The following is a 23,568-nucleotide window of genomic DNA, read 5'->3' as shown; positions in this document are numbered from 1 at the left end:
GATTTCAGGTAGACTTATGTAAATAAAAGGCATGAAACAGCAGGGCAAACTGAAGGAAATTTAAGTTGATTCAATGAAGGTGTAGAAAAGGGCACACAAAGACGAAGGGCAGGGCATATGAGGATGAAAGGCAGGCGGAGGCAAGACCAGCAAGAGACCTACTGACCACACTGAAGTACCTCCATCATCACCTGGACAGATGGGACACCACTGAAAGGCTTTAAACAAAGGGAATAACGTAATTAGATTTGTGTTTTAGAAATATTATTCCAGGAACAGGAATCCACTTAGGACACTGATGCGTTAGTCCAAGAATTAAGGCAGTGATGCTGGGAATAGATGAAGTTTCCATAAGGTATATTTGCATCTGAATGCATATATTAAGTTTAAATGTTTTTATTTCTATTTCTTCTAAAGGTGAAAAGAGCCTGAGGTAAGTCAGATAAGCAGAGAAATTCAAGGATTCTGAATCCAAACATCTGAAAAAGAAAGTAGATGGTCATCAAGCTGGGTCTTAGTGAAAGGCTGGGAGAAAAAAAAAAAAAAAAACATGGGGAAAAAAACGATCTGTTAAACAGGGTTAGATGCAATAAAGGTAAAAATGAGCAATGCAAGTTGTCGAGGAACATAGGACCAGGTTCACAAAAAGTAATAAGGGAGATCTAGACACATTATTTACCGAGAGTACCGTCTAAGACTCTTGTTTATAATATATAAGAATCATAATGGCTACCGTTTATCAAATGCTAACTATGTGCCAGGTACTGAGCAAGGTGCTTCAATGGTCATTCCTAAACTTACAATAGCACTGCTGAGTGGGTACTGGAATACCATTTGAGACGAAAGTAAACTGCAGACGAATCAAGTTGAATATGCCGCCCATAGACAACTGGCCGGCGGTGTCTCCTCTCTTCTCAACCAGGTCTGGCTCTCCAGACATGCGGTCCACTTGCTCTCTGCAGGGGTTTCACCCACTGGCAATATGTTACACACAAGCAAGCGTATTTATTTAAGTTAATTTATTCTTCTGCATTATAAAACTACCACAATCTGATAAAGGTGGTTTGAAAAATTTAAAAGAATAGGGAAAAAAGACATAATATTTATTCACAATCCCATGATGCACAGACAATACTGCCAGCATGTCTTCTCCCTTCCTGTCCTTAATCCAGGCATAGGGATCTTTCTTTAAAAATCTTTTCACTGAAGTATAAGATATATTTTAAAATGCATACATTTAAGAGTACAGCTTGATAAGTTTTAACACACCCATGTAACCAGCACCGAGGCTGAGAAACAGCACACCAGCAGTTACCCATGTAACCAGCACCGAGGCTGAGAAACAGCACACCAGCAGTTACCCATGTAACCAGCACCGAGGCCGAGAAACAGCACACCAGCAGTTACCCAGATACACCCCCTCCTGTGCTCTCCTCCAGCCACCATCACTGCCAAGATAAACACTTTCCTGACTTCCAGCAGCATAAATTAAATCTGCCTATTTTTATACTTTATATGAATGGAATCATGTACTCTTTGTGTCTGATTTCTTTCATGCAACATAAATACATTCATACTCTTGTGAGTAGTTGAAGATTGTCCAACTCATTGTTAGTGTAACACTATTACATTGCTAATGTAATACTACTGCTTTGTGTGAATAAATCAGAACTTATTTATCCTTCCTTCTATTGATGAGCAGTTGGGTACTCTCTAATTTGGACCTAACAGCAATAGTGCTGCCCTGAACATGCTAGTAATTATCTTTTGGTGAACATTTGCATTTCTGGGTATATACCTAGTAGTGGAACTGCTATAGAGTGTGCAAATGCCCAAACTTAGTAAATAGTGCCAAACACTTTCTAAAATGATTATACCAATTCATACTCTAACCAGCAATTATAAGAGTTCTGGTTGCACCATATCCAACACATGGTATCTCTTGTCTTTTTCATTTTAGCAGTTCTCGTGAGTATATGACGGGACTTCTTTATGGTTTTAATTTGCATCTCTCCATGACTAATGAAGTTGGATACTTTTTCCTGTATTTATCGGTCATTTGAATGTCCTCCTTTGTGAAGTGCCTGTTCAAGTCTTCTGCCCATTTTTCTGTTGGTTGTCTGTCTTTCTTATGCATTTGCAGGAGTTTTTTTATATATTCTGGATACATAGCCCTTATTAGATATATGAATTATGAATATCTTCTATTATTCTGCAGATTATTTTTTCATTGCCTTAACAGTGTCTTGATTAAAAGAAGTTTTTAAACTTCTAAATTAGTCCAATTTATCAGTTTTTTAACTTTATGATTAGTATTTTTTGCAAGAAGTCTTTTCCTACTCCAAGGCTGCAAAGAAGTTCCTCTATATTTTCCTTGAAATGTGGCATTTTTGCTGTCAGTAAAATCCTGTTAAGACAGTGTACTTTGCACTCATAGCATTATATGCATACTTTTAATGCACATATCATAATATACTGACATTATGATCTTTCTGTCTTCTCACCTAGACAGTAGTTTTTCAAGGGCAGAGACCATGTTTATTCATTACTAAATGCTCAGGGTATGTGAAAATTCCTAATCTATTGTTTGTATCTCTAGATATGAATAAGAAGTCTGATTTTACTGTACTATTTAAATGTTTGAAGAAACATTTTCTAAACCCTAATATGTTATGCCTACAGTAGCTAAATGTTATTCAAATAAGATTTCATGTCACATTTTCAATTCTGGTCCATCTTTAGAATCTTCTTAATTGAGAGGGCATACTGAATGATTTGAATGTTATCAACTAATCCAAGTATAGAACTAAAAATATAAACATGGTAAGAAATAGGGCACTTAAGCAGGATACAACTTCGTTCAGAGGAAAATCAAATCAACTGAAAAATATCAAAAACTACAGGCTATAAAACAATTATTCCATTTCATAAAATAAACCTCAACTTTACTCTGTTCATATGGATTGGCTAACTCAAGATAGAAAGTTTTAAACATGGAAACTGAAAAGTTTGTTTCAGAAGATAAATGAAATTCCAATGCACAGAAATGTACATGATAAAAGGATTTTCTGTGAGAGATTCCTCCCTTATAAGAATTACAAAAGAGAAAGTAAAATAAAAGGCTCATTTAGACTGCAGAAGAAGCATTTAATTTGGGGGCAGTCTACCAAGATTATAGTGTAACCAGAGGCATTAATGAGGAAAACAGTTTTCTTTCAACTCCATGTAACAGGGAAAGCAAAAAGAGGTTAGGCAAAATTTACTCCTGAAATGATTACTACTGGCAATTTTTATATTCATGGTTGCACACTGCTAATTAATTTAGAGTGTATAACAGCAGAAATAGATTAATCCCCCAAACCAAGTCAACAACTCCCAGCATAAAATTTAACATGAAATCTCATTAATGTCAAGTGTTACACAGCTCAAAGGTTAACTTCCTAAGCACTAATAATATTTTCCAAGTCCTACAATAGACAACATAACCAAACAGGTTCACAAGAACAAGGACAGTTCCATACATCAAGCGTGGCTTACAGAAACAATTCTTGTTGATCAATTACTATAGTAATCTATTTAGGAGCTGCTCTCCCTGGTATCTGGTAATTTGAGGGCTAATTTCTGAGAAACCTGTTTGCCAACTGAGAACTGAGCTGGTGGTACCCATAACCTAGGTAAGGATCACAAACAGAGCTCAAACTGAGCCCAGCCACTACCCTCTCTCCTCCAACGTATCTGTAAATAATCCAAAGTACTTCCCTGCACCTAACACTTACTTATAGCAAATTTCATCCAGAATTCGAAATATTAAGAACGCAACCCTTATTACTGGTGATACTACTTCTGGAACTATTTATGAGAAGAAGCAGTAGAAAAATACCCCGTGTTGTATATCACTCTAAAGTCTGACTCTGCTTCAGTTCATCTGCTAATTAACAGGCCAGGCTACAGTTTAGATGTTCTCATCTTTGGGAGTCATAGCCCACTATACATTTCTAATGAAAGCTGTAACTGCTTTCCCCAGAAAACTGAATGCACATGCATGTGTACATACATGAACACACAAAGTCACAAACAGACACATACTAACACAACAAATTTGACACACTATTTCAGGGGCTTTAGGGACTGAACCCTTTTTGAATCTTCTAGCATTCTTGGATCCAGATTAAGAGAACTGTAGTTAGGAAAAATAGAGGTATATGGAGTATATTTTTATTTTCTTTTTCCATGCCCAATTTTTTAGGCAGCACTTACACAATGTTATGGAGGACAGACCGCAAGAAACAGGCAACTGTCTCTCTCAGGAGCCCATTTCTCCCATTTTATCCCAGGGCAATACTAGCATGAATATGCAAAGATGTGTACATAACATGCTCAGTGCAGTTCAGTCCAAAATAGAGGAAAACTGGGCCCAATCCAAAAGTTGAAAAGCAAAGGAAAAGATAAATAAATCATGCTATATACATATTCAGGGACCACTGTTACACCATGACATAAATGGTCTATATGCAATGACAAGGTCAGATGTCCATGACACATATCATTATATGAAAAAAAGCAAGCTCCAAAATAATATATGCAGTACAAATCCATTTTAGTTTAAAGAATAAAATAATAGTCCTCCAGGAGACAGAGGAGAGCTATACAGAAAATCTGTCTATGCTCAGAAAAAGTCTGGAAAGATATATATAAACTTTAAAATGTTTACCTCTGAGCAGTGGGATACATAGAATGGGGAGAGAGAGAGAACTTACGTATCAATATATTATTGATTATTTTTATATTTTAAAAAAATCAGAAAGACCAAAGTTACCACAAATATACATGTACGTCTTATCAAAAATTAACAGATGTCGGTATTTTTTCATAAGTGTTTCACATATCTTTTTTTTTTTTCACTTTCAAGAAATAAAGTATGCCAGATTATATTGATTATCTGAACTCCTATATTATCTGAATTCCTAACAATCCCTATAAGCAGATTGTTAAAATAGAAGCCTGTACTATATTTGTAATTAAAGAAAACATTACACATTCCAGTCAAGATGGAGTCATGAATTATGTTGCAATATGTTCACCATGCTCCAAAATACTGAGAATAATAGAAAAAAGAGGTAAGAGACACTCAACTTTATAGAGTTCAACATTTGGGGGCTCAGAATTCAGATGCTGGCAATGGCTGCCAGGTCCTCTTTCTCAGAGAAGAACTGGGAATTAAAAGGATTCCCTGTAAGAGGGAGAACTTCAGCCTGGCTCACTGCCTGGGGTTATGTATTTATATTTATTTCATGAAGCTGTGGGCCGATGGAGGCAGAGAACTAGAATCAGAGCCCAAAGGAACTGGGCCAAACCATCACTGGTTCCATGTCTGTATTTCTCACATCCTCACTAGTACAGGGGGAGGGAGTCCCAAGTGAAAAGCTACTCTAGGATGTGGTTCTGGACTGAAGCACCAAGGGATTAGAAAGGAGGAAACCACAAAACTACAGAATCCTTAAGGAGGGTCTAGGGAAATAAAGATTAAACTGAATGAGGACTTTCCTGGCGGTCCAGTGGTTAAGACTCTATGATTCCACTGCAGGGGGACACGGGTTTGATCTCTGGTCAGGGAACTAAGATCTCACATGCCGCGCTGCATGGCCAAAAAAAAAAAAAAAAATTAAACTGAATGGGAGGGCTCAAAACAAGCTTGCAAACCAAAATTTCAAAACATCTGGAAAAATGAAAATTACTAAGGCAATAATTTTAACAAAAATCCAGTTCAGATGAAATCATTTTAAACTTCATAATATTAATGTGTATCTTTGTGCAATATAAGATTTAAAATCCTTTAAGAAGGAACAAGATATCACATAAAAGAAAAAACAAATATGATCCTATCAAGTCCATTTTTTTGTTTACGATATGAGGTAAAGTTCGAATCCATCTTTCTGTATGTGGATATTCCTCAAGCCTATACTTTGATCTCATACAAAAAGTGGTTCATTATTACTTATTTATCAATAAATATAAAAGCTAAAACTATAAAACTCTTAGGAAAAAAGCACAGGAGTAAATCTTCACAACCTTAAGTTAGGCACAGCTTTCTTAGATACAACACCAAAAGCACAAGCAATAAAAGAAAATGTTAATAAACTGGACTTCAGCAATATTAAAAGCTTTTGCACTTCAAAAGTCACCGTTAAGAAAGTCAAAAGTCACCGTTAAAGTAAAAAGTCAAATCACACACTGAGAGAAAAATATTTTCAAAACACACATCCAACAACTTGTATCCAAGAGTTTAAAAACAACAACAGCAAAAACTCTTATGACTTAGTAAGGAGATGACAATACAGTTAAAAAATGGGGAATATATTTATAGCCATTTCACCAAAGAAGGTGTAGAAATGGCCAATAAGCACATGAAAATATGCTCATTATCATTAGTTATTTGGAAACACATACCAAAATGATAATGAGATACCACACACACCTATAAGAATTGCTTTAAGCAAAAAGCCAGTTAAGAATAAGTGTTAGCAAGGATATGAAGAAACTGGAACCTTAATACTTCCTGGTGCAGCCACTTTGGAAAACAATTTGGCAATTTCTTCCAATATTTAACACATATACACCATACAATCCTTCAGTTCCACTCCCAGATACCTACATGAGAAATCAAAACATATTTCCATACAAAGACTTGTATACCAATGTTCACAGCAGCATTATTCATGATAGCTAAAGAGTGCAAACAACTTAAACGTCCATCAACTGGTGAAGGGGAAAAGAAAGGGTTGTCCGTGGTACTGAAATACAACTGCCATTTGCTTGCTTTTATTTCAGTATTTCTAAATAATCCATTTATAAATTCAAAATAGCTCTATGCTTAGCCCATGCCTCAATTCTAAACATTAATTAGTCCAGTTGTATAAATCTGTAGCCACTTAAAACGTTCCTAACAAGAATTCCCACAGTGAAAATGATTTTTTAATGGGAACCTTGTATATTATCCATTTCCAACTCTAATTAGATTTATCTGGGGAAAACACTATTGGCTACGTGATATAACTAATACTAACTAAACAAAATGTTAATACACTCTAAGTGGTGGAATACTGTTACATCTAAAAAAACACAATAACCAACATTAATAAGAAACTAGAAATCTCTGATTTGGTAGTTATTCACAAATTATGCATTTGGTTCTATTTAAAAACAAATATCTTGTTCACCGGGACAACAGCCAGTATCTTCGAACTTGTATGCTCCACTTGTACTAATGCAAATGCAACAGAACAGCACTTAACATCTTTTCTTTGCTTGGATACATAAGTAAAAATCATTATGACCACAACTGAGTAATGAAAGTCTTGGGCATTAAGCAGATTACATATACAGTCAGCTCTCATTTATGAGTTACAATTTAATGTGGTTATTACATCTACTGTTAATGTGTAACACACGGCATCTTATGGCTAAGCACTGCATTTTAATCTGATAATAGTAGCTATAATATTCTGAAATGTGCTTCATGAATCAAAGCCATCATGTGTTCACTGAGGGCTTGGATTAGCACTTCATGAGATCTAGATCTATTACAGCTTGTTGGAAGAGGAAAAAGGAAGACCGGAAAGCTTTTAAGGCGCTAAAAAAAAAAAAAGACAAAAACAGACAATCATTTGGGAAGAATTCCTTTTCCTCGCTCAGTGGCTCCTGTGGAGGACTGCTGGCGGCCTCCTACGTTTACTGAAGGAATTTTAATGGAGCAGTAAGTGCCCACTTCTGGTGACACAGCAGGCTCTACTCCAAAGAGGCTACCAAGGGGCCGGGCTGACACTTTCTAATTCATCAGAGAAGCAGAAAATAGGAAACCCGAAAGCCACAAAAGGCTTTTCATGGATTCTATAAAGAAGGATGGGGATTCAGAATATGCTTATGGAGCTGAACTCAGCAAAAACGTGGTGCAATTCTCTACTAAACAGAGAAATGATACTCCCCTTACAGTGGCCGAAATACGACAGGACCTCAATGGCAACCAGAGCACACACGTATGAGTTAAACTGGAAATTCCCTATATTTTTAGGCTAAAATCTACTAATTCATTTTTACCACACACTAATCTTTTTGCAGTGGGAGTTTCCAAATTAGCTTTATTAAACATTTACTAGGCAGTCACTCTGTGACAAGCACTCCATGGAGAGAGTACAAAGGTAAATGACATACTTCCCGTTGCCACACATACCAAACCGTACCACGCACACCAAACCGTACCACACACGTGCTGATACAATGATGTGAGATGCTTGGGGGATATGAAAGAGGGAACAATGGGGACTCAGGAAAGCTTGATAAAGAAAACGACAGCTTAGATGGGATCAAGAGGGCAGGAAGATGACAAGAGCACAAGACAAGAAGGGCAGGACAGGCAAAGAGAACCCTAAATAACACCAAAGCTATGAGAGAGCCTACTCCGAGAATGGGGTAACTTCAGTGTGACTGGAACACAGCACATGTTTGGAAGGCATGAAAAGAGAGGAGGCTGTAGAGACAGTGGGTGATACGGCTGAACAAGTGGGGAAGGATCAGAGGTTCAAAAGGTACAAAAATGGGGATAAAGATCTCATGAAAAGCAGGTCTTCCATTGGACCTTGAAAAATGGTAAAATTTGCCAACTCCCCAATATAAGAACTGTTTTGAATCCCATGGAGAAAACACCATAGAATTTAATGTGCTTTCATATCCAGTAAGAGAAAACCGAACAGAAACTAATCAATACAACAAGTCAAAACACGCCAAAGGACAAAATGCACCTACACCACTCCAGGCCCCTGGAAAATGCTATGACTTCAGTTCAAAGAGAGTGTAACAACAGTAACAAAAAAAAGTCCACTATCTGCAGTGTTAACTGCAGAACACAACCCTCCTCTGAATATCTCACCTTCTAGAACGGTGATATCCAATCTGGTACCCAGGAGCCTTGTGTGGCTAGTAAAATTAACTTAAATAAAATCAAAAAAATTTTTAAATTTGATTCCTTAGTTGCACTACCTTTACTCCATGTACTCAATAGCTACATGTGACTAGTGGCTACCACACTGGACGGTGGAGATACAGAATATTTCCCTCACTATAGAAAATTCTATTGGTCAGTGCTGTCCTGGAGTCACCACTACAGGAGGAATAGGAGAAAAATCCTTAAGGGCCAAAAATCACATTACAAACTTCTTTGAGATCCTGAGATCACTTAGCACTGAACTGGGGATGCACATGTGTATTGAATAAATGTTTGTCAAACTGAATTTTCGTATAAAAGAATGAATTATGGAAATGAAGTAACTGTACATATTCCACTGTAGGCAAAGCTAACTATTCCCTAACTCTATTAATAGATTCCACAACTGAAGCTTTGTACCAGAGTTCTAAAAGTAACTACACAGTATACAACTACAGGTGAGTTCGGCAAGATGGATACGGCCAATTTATAAAGAAGATGTGGTGTGTACACACACACACACACACACACACACACACACACACAATGGATACTACTCAGTCATAAAAAGGAATGGAATTCTGCCATTTGCAACAACATGGGTGGACTTGGAGGGCGTTATGCTAAATGAAATAAGTCAGAGAAGGACAAATACTGCATGATATCACTTATATGTGGAATCTAAAAAATACAACAAACTAATAAATATAACAAAAAGGAAACAGACTCACAGGTATAGAGAAAAAACTAGTGGTTATGAGTGAGGAGAGAGCAGGGGGAGGGGAATATAAAGGTAATGGATTAAGAGGTACTAACTATTAGGTATAAAATAAATAAGCTACAAAGATATATTATATAGCACTGGGAGTATAGCCAATATTTAATAATAACTATAAATAGAGTATAACCTTTAAAAATTGTCAATCACTATTTTTTGCCTTATATTACATAATATTATACATCAACTATATCTCAAAAAAAATTAAAAATTAAGTCAATGTATGGAAATATAAGGCAAACAAACAAACAAAAAACACATAAAAACAAAAAAAAGATTAGGTGTAGCTCACTTATCACAACAGATGTCTTCCAAAATAGTTACTAGAAAAATGAATGACATTTTACACTTTGAAAGTGAAGCTTACCATTTAAAGGAATCCTGTGGAAACCAATCTATAAAGAGGATTATCATCTCTAAATTTATCTAGTTAGAATATCAGAAATAGCTACTGTCTTTGACCTAAAAAAGTGCCAATTCTATGTTGCTACAAATAGTCATAAAAAGTTAAATTCCATGGAGCAAAGGCTGACCAACAAGAGGGAGGTTTCAGTGAGTACATGCTTCCTCCTTCCTCTCCCAGGATGAACTCTCCTGAGACTCATACATACTTAATGGGTCCAGACAAATTTTATTCATAAGAATTTCAATGAGGAAAGGGAAAAGGGATTAAAATTCAATAGAAAATGGACAAGAGAACTGAATAGGAACTTCACTAAAGAGGACCTCTCCTGAGATAAGTCCATCTCATTAGTAATCAGGAAAATGCAAATCAAAATCACAAAAAGCTGTCACTAAACACTTAAGAGAATTGGTAAAATTTAGAAAACCACCCATGCCAAGGTGCTGGATTGGAGCAAATGGCAATCCCAGACACTGCTGTTGAGAGTGCAACGGGTAAAACCCCTTTAGAAAATTATTTGGGATTATCGACTGAGGTTGAACGTACACATTTATCTAATAATGAAGACTTCCAGGGCTAGGTAGGTCCACGCCAGAGAGAAAGGTCTGCACATGTGCACTAGAAACACATACAGAATGATGACGCAGCATTATTTTTAGGAACCAAAACTGAAAACAAACCAATGTCAGTCAACATTAGAAAGGATAAACTGGAATATATGCATATAGCAATAAATTTCTATACAGCAGTAACAATGAGTCAACTACAACACATATAATAGCATGGACGGATCTCACAAACATAATATTGAGTGTAACTATTTCCATAAAGTACAAAAACGGGGAAAATTAAACTATCATACTGGGAGGGGTGTGATAGGTTTTAAAGTTGTTTTAACACAAGAACAAAACGCACATGGATCTAGTTATTGGGATGAGTCAGGATCTCTGGAAGGAGAGAGAAGAGTTAGAAGGGCTTGAGGGGACCTGTGGAAGGCCTGTCATGAGCTATTTCTTCATCTATGTGATGGTTTCATGGATGTTTTCTTTATGATACTTTATGATACTTGGACATCTTTGTTTTGTGTATTTTTCTATATGTTATATTTCACACACAAAAAAAGTTTAAAAGAACAGTCTTCACACACACACACACACACACACACACACACACACACACAGAGTAAGGCGACTGTTTCATTCCTCTCACAACCACCTTTCAAACTCCTCCCTCTCACCCTGACTCACCTCTTGTAGCACTTTACTCATCAATGGTGACACACTGATACTCTCTCCTCCTTCTGGATGGATTTGGAAATTCACTCTTTGATAAAGAATCTGAAAAAAGAACAATTGTTTTAAAATTTGCCTCATTTTACAATGTAGCCTTGAAATTTAAAAAGTACTCTTTTGAGGAAAAAAAACAACAACACTATTTCCTAATGACTGCTTTGTGGTAACAGGCTTACTATGGGACTTCATGAACACCTTCACAAGGATGCAACCACAGTTTCAGGATCAGAATCAAGTGTGAAAAACCTGATATACAATGTAATAAATGACCATGAGACGAAAATGTGATTTCCAGAATCTCTTCACGTATTTAACAGCATTTAACAGTACTGTATTTCCAAACCAGAGCACCATCCCCCCTGACACAGATTTAGCCTGTGAATTTTAGGAAATTCAGCTTCTCTCTAACCAAAGCCCATATCCTGCCATTTCCAGAGGACTTCTAAGCGGATGGTGCCATCACTGGTTTTAATTCATATGGTTTCAAATATATTGTACAGGACCACTTCTTATATATTTTATTCTTGACAGCACGACCTTTCCCCATTATATTCAATAATTTATTTCCTAATATACTTTCTTTTTTTCTCATACCTGTACCCTTTCTTCTTTACTGTAATAAAGCCAACAACACTAATTTATATCCTAACATCTTCGAATCCCTTTTCATATAAGTGACAGACTATTTTCTTCCATAAATTAAAATTTTCATAGTGCTGAAAAAAAAAGAGCACAAATCCCAAATCCACGGACTCAACAAAATATACTTCATACAGTTCAGGAGCACTTACTTTATTGGGAACACTTACTTCTGTCTTCAGAGAGCTGCTGGCAGCCAAAAGAAGTTCAATGCTGCTAGGAGGGCAATGTGTCAAAGCAAAAGCTATGAGCTCTTGACGAGTGGCCAAGTCCTGGTAACCTTCTGATTGTCCTAACTGGCTACAAACATCCCAACTTTTAGAATAACCTGGAAAAAGGGCAAGAAAAAACAAACTGATTTTCACTAGAAGAAAAAATCCTTAATCTAACATGAGAAATGGCTTTCTGCTTAGGTCTTATGTTACCAAACAAAGTCAGTTATTAGTGATGCATATTATTATATAAGCAGAAGCACATACGGATCTGAAACTAGAAAAGAAAGATTAGGTGAGTTTATTGGCTAGAAGTTCAGTGTTGCTCCAGACAAATTCTTCTAATAAACTATGTTAAATTTTAGATTACCTGACAATGCTACAAATAATCTACTGAGCTTTGATGTTGAGTAAAAGACTGGGTATCTGAATTCAGAAAGACTTGAGGGTATGGCCCAAGCACCTGTGTGAGCTTGAGAAAGTTCCAAGTATCATACACACATCCTTCAGCACTAAAAGACAATAATAATAATAATTCCTCCTTCATTGGGTTGTTAGAAGAACTGAACAATCTTTATTTAAAAACAACCTGTATTTAAAAGCTGTATTTATACACTGCAAAGCCTAGATAAAGAGAAATGATTATAGAGAGCTACACAGAATCATTCACTTTATAGAGATCCAAGGACGGTGCCAAAAATACAGTCAGCCCCTGAAACCAGCAGAGTTTTATCCTATGCAAGCTTATACTGTGAATTCTTAAAATGCACTTTTATTCTTATTTGAAGGCATTCCAGTTAGAAAGTAGGCCTTTTTTCTAAATATACAGAGTCAAAATTAATCCAGGTACCATCCTTATAGGAATAAAATTATTACAAAGCTCTCCAAGTAAGCGGTAATAAATTAAGACAACAATGATTATCCAGAATGCCATAATTATTCTGAACTTAATGTTGCAAAATCACTAGGTTAATATTACAGAACACAGTTCTTTCATGAAACCAGTTTTCTAATGCTGCAGTTATAAAGCGTTAAGCTTTTTCCCAGAGTTTTCAACATTTTCATAGATGTATTGCCAGATTCTCTCCTTGACAAAACTTGATTCAGGCTTCTCTGAGCCCTCTTCTCAAGGAGGCCTATACCTTGGCCCAGTCCTTGCTGAACCTGTATAACCCAGTTTTATCAAGAATCCTGCCAAGTCAGTTCAGAGAGAATCTCTCACCCTTGGTATCTGACCACCCTGGCCTGCCATCAGCAAGAATCCTGTTAAGTCGGTTTAGTACCAATCCCCCTACTCTCGATGTCCCATCGCTATCACTTTTCACCCATTGTTGACAGCCTCGACCTGCTCCTCAGTGGTAAATTCCCAGCTGCCTTTTCTGTATTTGGAGTTGAACCTGTTCTCTCCCCGCCTTGCAAAATTCATGAATAAAGTCTTCCTTACCATTTGTAACAAGTGTCAGAATATTTTTTTCCTTTGACAGTATACATACAGAAAGTATACATATCATCAGTGCACAGCCCCAGGAGTTACCATGAAGTGAAGCACTACATTCATAACCACTCACTAGGAATGCACAGACAATGGGGTAAACAGATGTGCTTGAGTTTTCACACAGTCAGACACAGCTACAAAAAGCAGATCATTTAGCACAGAGCCTGTAATAAGACAACATCACTTCCTACCCCTCTGGGGAATGTATTCTTTAATAGAGAAATTATTCCACAATAAAACCTGCTTATCCTCCAGAGACTTGAGTTATAATTTCAATATGGAAAATTTTAGGGTTGCAAACTACTTCCCAATTACTCAACATTAATTTGAAAAGCATTATGCTATCTCTTAAAAAAATTAAAGAATAGAAATACTGACAATTTAGTCACAAATTATAGATACTTCAAATTTTTTAAATTTTCTTTTATATGACAAATACATAAAAAGGCATTAAAATATTTTTAAATTGTTATTAAATTATGAGCCTGTTTTTAATATGGAATGGAAAGCAACCATATCTCAGATAAAATATAACCCTTGAGCCCATTAAAGTATTTATATTAATATACAAGCGCATGGAATACATGCTTATCAGTACTCACAAAACATCTCTCAAGGCTTATGAACACAATGTGGTTGGCTTACCAATTAGGCCAACTGATTTCAAAACAGACCTCTTCCATTATTCACCATGTAAAGAGGACATGAGCAAAGTGTTTAGTATCTACTTCACCTGTGGCCATCAGCTCCTGACAATGCACATTGGCAGCTTTGTAGTCATGGAAACGAAGTGCTTGCTCTACTAGAAGGATTAGAACCTGTCCACGTCTTTCTTCTGGGTCTTCACCTGTAAACACATGCAAATGACTTACTGATTTGGGCAGTATCAATTGATAGAGGAGCTCCTTAACACTATCTTTCTAATTAATTCCAAAATAAAAAACAGAGATTAGACTGATTTTTATAAGATTATAGGAGAAAAGGTCATGGCCAATTAGAACTTCCAATCTATTTATTAATCATGGAATTCTCTCTCAGTCTCCTAAGTGATCAATGATTAATATCAGCCTCAGACTGAAAGTAAATTGGTACAACCACTATGGAGAACAGTATGGAGGCTCCTTAAAAAACTAAAAATAGAACTACCATATGATCCAGCAATCTCCCACTCCTGGGCATATATCCAGAGAAAACCATAATCTGAAAGGATACATGCACCCCCGTTGTTCACTGCAGCACTATTTACAATAGCCAGGACATGGAAGCAACTTAAATGTCCATCAAAAGAGGAATGGATAAAGAAGATGTGGTACACATATACAATGGAATATTACTCAGCCATAATAAAGAATGAAATAATGCCATTTGCAGCAACATGGATGGACCTAGAGATTATCATACTTAGTGAAGTCAGACACAGAAAAACAAATATCATATGATATCACTCATATGTGGAATCTAATTGTTAAAAAAAGGAAACAAAAGAACTCATTTACAAAACAGAAACAGACTTACAGATATCGAAAACAAACTTATGGTTACCAAAGGGGAAACATGGTACGGGACGGATAAATCAGAAGCCTGGGATAAACACAAACACAGTAACTACTATATATAAGATAGATAACCAACAAGGACCTACTGTATAGCACAAGGAACTCTACTCAATATTCTGTGACAACCTATATGAGAAAAGAAACTGAAAAAGAATGAATATATGTACATGTATAACTCAATCACTTTGCTGCACACGCGAAACTACCACAACACTGTAAATCAACTATACCCTAATAATACATATATATGTATGTATGTATGTATTCACCCCCAGACCAGCCATTCTAATCTAAGTGGGTAGAGGAAAAGTTTTCCTCCCAATAGGGAATTTAAATATTTTTCCTATTTATTTAAAAATTTTACCCTTTGACTGTTCTAATTATAATTAATAAATGACAAATAAAGGGAAAAAACTTAAGCACAAAGTAAAATGGACTTAAATTTTATAGTTTCATTGTGATGAAGTTAATTTGTATATCAGGCAATCTGAGCAGGTGGTTAAAAGGAAAAACATAAGCAAAAATAGGCTTGAAAAGAATGATGTCTAGAAAAATCCTACAAACAAAACAAAATTCACAGGGAGAACAGCCAGGAGTATAGCCAGACTAGAAATCTATTAAAGAAAATGATCCAGATGTTTAGTCTGAAGAAAATACTAATGGTGGCCTGACAAAGCCTTGAGTATATGAAATATAATTTAAACTTTGTCCACAAATTCTTTGATACTCCCTTCTAAAGATGGAGCTTAATGCTTCTCCCCTTGAGTGGGGGCTGACTAGTGATTTACTTCTAACAAACAGAACATGCTGTAAACGACAGTGTGTGACTTACAAGATTGGTCATAAAAAGCATTATGGAATCCGCCCTGCTCTCTCGCAGATCAACTGCTCTAGGAGAAACCCAGGAATTGCCATGTTAAAAGGACACTCAGGAAGCCCTATGGAGAGCTCCACGGGGCAAGGAGCTGAGGCCTCTCACCACCAGCCAGGGAGCAATGGAGGCCTTTTCCAACAGCTATGGAAGCCAGCTCAGGAGCAGATCACCCAGGCCCAGTCAACTTAACTATTTCCCTTGAACTTGGGAGGGCCTGTGTGACTGCTTCTGTGAATGAGACACAATGGAAATGAAGCTACCCAAATTCCAAAGCTAAATTATAGAAAAAATGACATGAAGTTTTGCTGGTTTCTGCTGGGATGCTGACTCTGGGATCCCTCAACCACGTAGGAAATCTGGGTAGTCTGAGAACACCATAAGGAAAGACAATAAGGAGAAACCACACAGAGAAGAGAAAGCCCTAGCTACTCCATTCCCCAGCTTTTTAAAAAATCTTCTCAGCCCAGATGCCAGACATGGGAATAAAGCAGGCTTTGAGATGAGCCCATCCCTAGCTGCTATATCTGACTGCAATTTCATAAAAGACCCTGAACTGCCCAGTCAACCACCAGAACTGGGAGAAATAAAAAGACGTGACTGTTGTTATTTTAAGCTACTAAGTTTGGGGGTGGTTTGTAAAGCAGCAATAAATAACTATAACATTCTATAAGCTTCAGATACATGTCACCTGCCTGTGATCCCTTCCTTAATACCACTCCACCCCCAGCAAAATATTAGAATTGCCTTTCTTCAAGTTCTATAACATTTGTTTACAGAAGCCATGTGCTACCATCACACCCCACGATGCAGCATAATTCACTGCTTCCGCAGACCTCTAAGATTCTAAATCCCCAGAGGGCAACAGGTGTGTAACAGAACCCTGTATCCAAAGTACCTGACAAAGTGATATTACTTTAGCTCTCTCAGGCCTCTATTTCCCCATCTGTAAAATGTGGCTAATAAGAGGCTGTTGTGCACAGCAAAGAGCTAGTACGTTAAAAGGGCACAGAAGGGAACTGGCACACAGCAGTCACGGGTACGTATTAGCTATTATGTGTACTCAGGGGGCTCACAATAAAAACACTATGTTGAATGAAATGTAGATACTAGTCTTATTTTTTAATGATACTGCACTGAAGTTATAATACAGATTCCACATTAAAGTTTGTGAAATAGAGGTGGCCAAGTTGAGATGGTTCCAAATACGAGAACTAAAATAGCTGCAATGAAGAAAAGCGGTCTGAACACCATGTGGTCCACATAAATGTGCTCTGCAGGACTGAAGAAGAATGTTCATACCATTATAAATGCAGGTTTGCCAAGATCACTGATCTTCCCGTTTCTATGTCAACGCCACAAAGACAAAAACGGAAATTAATCCTAGTGGGCAGGTACATGGAAAATGCAGACGGCATCCCTGACTGCTTCATTCGTTTCTATGAACTGGATCCTTATGAAATTCTTCCCTGATGATCAGAGCGCTTCAAAGTTTACAAAGTGCTTCTATATGCATTAACTCGTGTGGGTCTCTTATAATCTGGCAGGTGAAGCAAGGGGGGTGTCATTCCTATTTTCCAGGTGCAGAAACTGAAGCTTGAGTCATTTAGCAAATGAACGGGACAGTCAGGAGTGGACCAGTCTTCTGACTCCACACCCAATTTCTCCGCAGCCATCTGAGATGCCTCACGATGGATGCCTGGCCCCAGTCACAGTGTCAGCACCCTTCCCAGGCTGCTGCAAGTCCAAAGGTGAAGTGTTATGCTTTTGGATAGGCTAGAGAAGGACAACTGACACAATAAAATTTACTAAAACTACAGGCCTTAAGAAGAGGAGTTCTACACATAAAAATTTTAAAACATTAATAAGTATGTCCACTAAATATACTAAATATACATTTTTTAAAGCTCAAAATAAACAAAAATCCCCTTTACTTTTTTTTAAGCTAAAAATGGAATTTATCTCAATTTAAGTAAAAGAATTCTGGGGTTAGAAGTCTCTTTAGGCAGGATTAGACCCAGAGGCATGTAGGATATCATTGGGGTATTTTCTTTCTCTCTCTCAAATGGATTTATTTTCAGAAAACTGATCAGATAAATGACTGCCAGCATCCCCAAGGTTGTATCCTTATGACTTTCATTTGGAAAGGAAGAAAGAGCCTCTGTCTTCCTGTGTTTATGTATCAAGCATCAGGAAAGATTTTGATTGGTTCTGTTTGAGTCACATGGTCATCCCTGAACTGGCTGGTGGATAGAATATTGTGGCCAACAACTGTGGCAAAGCATCTTGATTGGCAAGTCTCCCGGGATCACATGGGCTGGGAGATGGATGGTGTCCCAAAGGAAGACCACTTAGCAAACAGACAGACACGTGTAGTACAGATAACTAGTGTTTCAAGTCAGCAGGGGGTTCGTGTTTATTCTTTTAGTTGAAACGGGAAGGTAACTGTCACAAAATTGTGCTGGATCCATTTGAAAAATTTAAGCTGCACATTTAAAATCTGTTTAAGAAGATGAGGACCCACTTGACGATGTCCATCAGGTGGGATACACGTTGGATAAGTCAAAAATACAAAAGAAAAGTATTAAAAGATTGGTAAGCAGAATAGCGGAAAACATGAAGTGTAGAGTCAGAAAGACTTTCCTTGAAAGCCATGGTCTGCTATTTAACCCTGCTGAGCAAGATACTTAACTTCTCTGATCTTCAATTTCCCTCGTAAAATAGGAAGAATATATCATCAACACCATTTAACAGAAAATGAAATAACACATGTGAAAACCTGACCAAATAGTAAAGGCACACATTTTTCTACGAAATTATTCAGGATCAAAAATATCACACCAAATGTCAACATTGAAGCTGAACTGGTACAGCTGGCTGGTCCTCCTTTTCAGTTTTCTGGTTATAAATGGTAACCCTGACTTCTGTTTCTGACCTCGAAACCACTTCGCGGCACCCCAAATAAGCCTGCCCTCATTTGAAGAACAGAAGGTCCAAGCAGCCCAATACAGGTACACAGTTTTATAACACACCAACCTTTCTAGGAAAGACAAATCCTTGCCCAAAAGCAGCTGCTCTGACACCTAGGTGATGTCGAGAATAACACAGACCCGTACTCTGCAGTTTAGCATTCAAAACTTACCTGCTACCCTCAGCAGCTCAGCCAGGCCCAGCAGTTTGGTAGATTGCTTGTAGCACATCGGAGACTGGCAAATACACTCCTTGATGAGGCCGATCCGATCAGAGCACAGTCGCACTACAAAGAAAGACATACTGTAGACTTGTGACCAGGGACATAACCCTTTGTTATGGCAACCAAACAAAATGAAAACTGTGTTAACCCCCAGATCAATAAGAATTAAGTAAAAGACACATTTTTTAAAAAACAGTAAAGTTACTGTTGCTTCTGAATAAATAATGTAGAGCATGGATCTTTTCTTTATCACCAAACTTCTGAAACACAGCAAATGAACTGGCATTCTGAAGCTAAGAAAAAGTGTCACCTTTTCAAGTGCCAGGTCAGGACTTAGGGAAAATTTTAAAGAAGGCGGTATCTGTCTTTGAAAACTTCACATACTTCCTGGTACACCAGTCTCGCCACCTTACCTCAACCCCCTAAAATCCAGTCCGTGTTCCAAATATCCATCTTCTACCTCCACCACATCATACCAGTTTGGAGGGCAGGAGTCCTCAAAGCGCTCACTGATCCAATTTATTAACCTTTCTCTAAAAACAGTCCCAATCCTCTCACTTAAGCTAGATGTTAGGAAAATAAAACATGTCTGATCACACTAATTCACACTATGAGGTAATTACGCACACTTAAAGGGGGGGAAAAAAAAAACTTGAGTTAAAGAGTATTATATATTTGCTAGGAAGAAACGGTATCTATTCAGGATAGAGGCGTTAACTTTTAAGAAACATGGCACTACCTGGGAAGCTGGGACCCAGTAAATACAACAATAACAATTATCATGATAGTAGTTGACATGAAATGAATATGACCTATGCCCTAGGCACTGTTGTAGGTGCTTTATGTGTGTTAATACTACAAGGCAGAACCTAACAAGACAGGTACTATTATCCACAGGGGAAGAAACTGAGGTGCAGAAAGATTAAGTACTTTGGCTAAGGTCACTGAAAGTGATGGGACCTGAATTCAATCCAGCTCCTTAAATATTTTTCACACCTTCATTCTTTTATCCATTCCTAAATCCATGGCTATATAACATACATCCTATCTTCCCCCAAAACTTCTTCTAGGTAGGTGGGAGGGGGCCCAGGGATTGTGGATATAAAGGAGAAAGGTAGTAGTTTTTCTTTGGAATAGGCTTTTTGGGGGGGGGGGGAATAAGTTTTTATTATGATTAAATTTCATACTCACAGAAAGCTTGCAAGAATGGTACAAAGAACTCCTCTACAGTTTTTTCCAAGATCAACCAATTGTTAATCATTTGCTCCATTCACACTTGCAATCATGCATGCCCTTCCACCCTCCCCCCAAACACATGCATATATACACATAAACATATGTATCTACACACATCTATTTTTCCTGAACCATTTGCAAATATCATGTCTCTTTACCCATAAATACTTTAGTGTGTATTGGGCTATTTCAAGATAGCTATTCATGCAAGTGCTAGTACAGTAATCCTGGGGTGGCCTTTACTCTAAAATATAAGGTAGATGTAGACTTCAGTTACTTCACAATCAGGATGGCTCATATCTAATCTGAGTATAGCTTCCGCAGACTGTATTGTTTTCATGTCACAAATACCCACCTCACTAACTTTCAGGTTGGCCATGTGACTTCTATGGCAATGAAATGTGAGTGGAAGTGACATATGCCACTTCTAAGCAAATGCTTAAGAGTCATCATCATGGGATTCCTGATCTTTTGCCTCTGCTGCTACAATGCCAGGTTTAAACTTATCATATCACAATGAGATTTTTGAGTTGTTTTTTTTTTTTTACTATAGGACAGTCTGACAAAAACTAACTGATACAATATACTTCAAACTTTTTCATAACTTTTCTCAATCAAAAAATTGGGTTTTTTACCTCAACATCTGCTGTTTTATGTGTTTTTCTCCTAGTATATATATTTTTAAGAAAATGTGTATCACTACTTCAACATTTCAGATTCAGTAACTATGAGAAAGGTACTTTCTACATATTTCTAACCTGATTTTCAAAACAACACTTACAGATATTATCATCATTCTATGTACCTAAAAGCCCGGGTTTTCACAGATGCTTCAATGGCCTTGTTTGATGAATTCTTATATTCTTCTTAGAGAAACTCTAGGTTTATAACTCTAATCAGCTGATTTCCTTACTGTTACCACTCTTTCTAGCTCAATAAAATTAAGGGGGAAAACTGAAACTACACATGGCAGTGGATCATCATTTTCTCTAAACTTCCTTTTACTGGAACGCTCAAGTTTGGTTTTTTGCTTGTTGCCCTAAACATGGTATATTACTAAGATTTCAAGTACAATAAATACTCATCCATATTCCCCAATTTCTATTTTTGTTTTTATCCAATAGCCTCACTGCTGTACTGTTATTGAAAAATGGGACAGAGGGCAGAATCTATTGCTAATGGACTCAATGACCAAAAGTACTCTTTAGTTAAAAACCTAAAAGAGAACACTAGTGAACTAATGCAAAATAAGTTAATAATAGTGCAACACTAAATAGAAAACTCACCTTGCAAAGGCAGAATCTTTACCCCAAATTCTTCGAGGCACCCCAGGGCTTGGATAAGATCTAGCTCCTCTTGAATGGCAGCGGGTCTATCTGTTATCAGCTGTAAGCAGCACCTAGGAGAAATTCATTTTTAAGAAGGAAAAGTAACATATGTTCAGCTAAGTTGCCTTTCTATGATCAACAACATAGAGATCCAACACATTTATCAAAAACCAACTTCCTTCCAGGTATTCTGCTAGAGGCTTTCTGATATCTTATTTAATCCTCACAGCAAGCCTGTGAGACAGGCAAATATCACCATCTGTTTTTTAAGGAAGCCAAAATTGAAGCTCAGAGGTGAAGCAATTTACGCAGGGTTATGCTGATAGTACGTAAGGTATCACAGTATAAAGCAAGATACGTTAGCTCTGGGTTTAGTGCTCTGTTTACTGTTGACTCAAAAGATAATGATCATGTAAAAAGGATTAAAAAAAACAGAAGGAATACAGTTAATTTCCAGTTATTCTTTTAAGGAAAACAGAAATGGCTTGATTCGGTCACAATTTTGTCTCTCAAAGGAAAAGGAATAACCTAAGAAACTGCACAAGAGACATTTTTCTGATCAGAAACAATCAGTTGGTGATGTAGTACTGAGATAAATACAGATGAAAGTGATTTGATAATCTACAAATTTGTGATACCTATGGAGTATTTTAAGCAAATTTTTTTAAATTCAGAGAAAGTATACTTAATAAATACTGTAGTTAACAATAAACCTATTTTCTGAAAGGTGCATGGAGAGGAACAGTGGGGCATGAGACTAGAAAGACAGGTAGAGATCAGGCCATGAAGAGCTAACAATGCTAAAATCATGGACCATCACATGAAAATATCTAGGCCCCAGGATCTACCTACATGACCAAGCGACAGATATAGGCCTAGCTTGCTCTTGCAAAATTTGGGGATTTAAATCAGATGAACACGGACACATACTTACTACTGGTTCAAGGATAAATAGTATACAACCTATTTGTGGCATCTACCAAAATTCTAACTGCACTTTGAACCCAGGAATCCCAGTTCTAGGAATTTATACTAGAGATAGGCTCTCACATGCCCAGACATAATTATAGATGTTCACTACCACAGTCTTTTTAAAATAAAATACACTAAATCAGGAACTAATTAAATAAATTGTATAAAAGTCAAGCAATGGAATAGTCTACAACCATCAAAAAGGAATGAAACAAACCTATATGTATTCACATGGAAAAACCACAATATAGATCGTAAGTGAATAAAACAAGACACAGAAAGATAGGTAAAAGTAGTATACACTTATTTGTGATTTAAGAAAGAAGGGGGTAACTTTTAATAAGGTATTCCGGAAGGATACACAGGAAACTGATTAAAAATATAACTGAGGGATAAAGTTATAGGAACTCGAATGAGGAGAAAGACATCTTCCGTATGTATCCTTTGTGTATTTTTAAATATTTTATCTTGTGGATGTACTGCTACCTCAATTAAAAAAAAAACTAGTAAATAAATAGTAATTTAATCAATAAGAATGGATGAGCTATTTTCTATTTCAATAAAACTGTAAACAATTAAATACATCTGGGCTCACAGGTCTCAATCAGTTTGGTGC

The 23,568-nt window shown here is 37.0% G+C and overlaps 1 protein-coding gene across 2 annotated transcripts in view; it reads right to left on the bottom strand.

Annotated features, from left to right (window-relative positions):
- The window catches only part of NBAS (NBAS subunit of NRZ tethering complex), a 345,856-nt gene that overhangs the window by 144,840 nt on the left and 177,448 nt on the right, over positions 1–23,568 (bottom strand). For both annotated transcript variants that reach the window (XM_082357496.1, XM_082357497.1), the window contains 5 exons: positions 21,939–22,051; positions 19,366–19,479; positions 14,530–14,643; positions 12,260–12,417; positions 11,406–11,495 (listed from right to left, as the gene is read on the bottom strand). In XM_082357496.1, the coding sequence (XP_082213622.1) occupies positions 11,406–11,495; positions 12,260–12,417; positions 14,530–14,643; positions 19,366–19,479; positions 21,939–22,051 (589 nt within the window). The remainder of the gene's footprint in view (positions 1–11,405; positions 11,496–12,259; positions 12,418–14,529; positions 14,644–19,365; positions 19,480–21,938; positions 22,052–23,568) is intronic.

This window comes from Balaenoptera borealis (genome assembly GCF_965194805.1).
Source record: "Balaenoptera borealis genome assembly, chromosome: 15".
Taxonomy (NCBI): Eukaryota; Metazoa; Chordata; class Mammalia; order Artiodactyla; family Balaenopteridae; genus Balaenoptera; species Balaenoptera borealis.
Note: the sequence above shows the minus strand (reverse complement) of the source record. Positions and strands in the feature narration are given on the sequence as shown.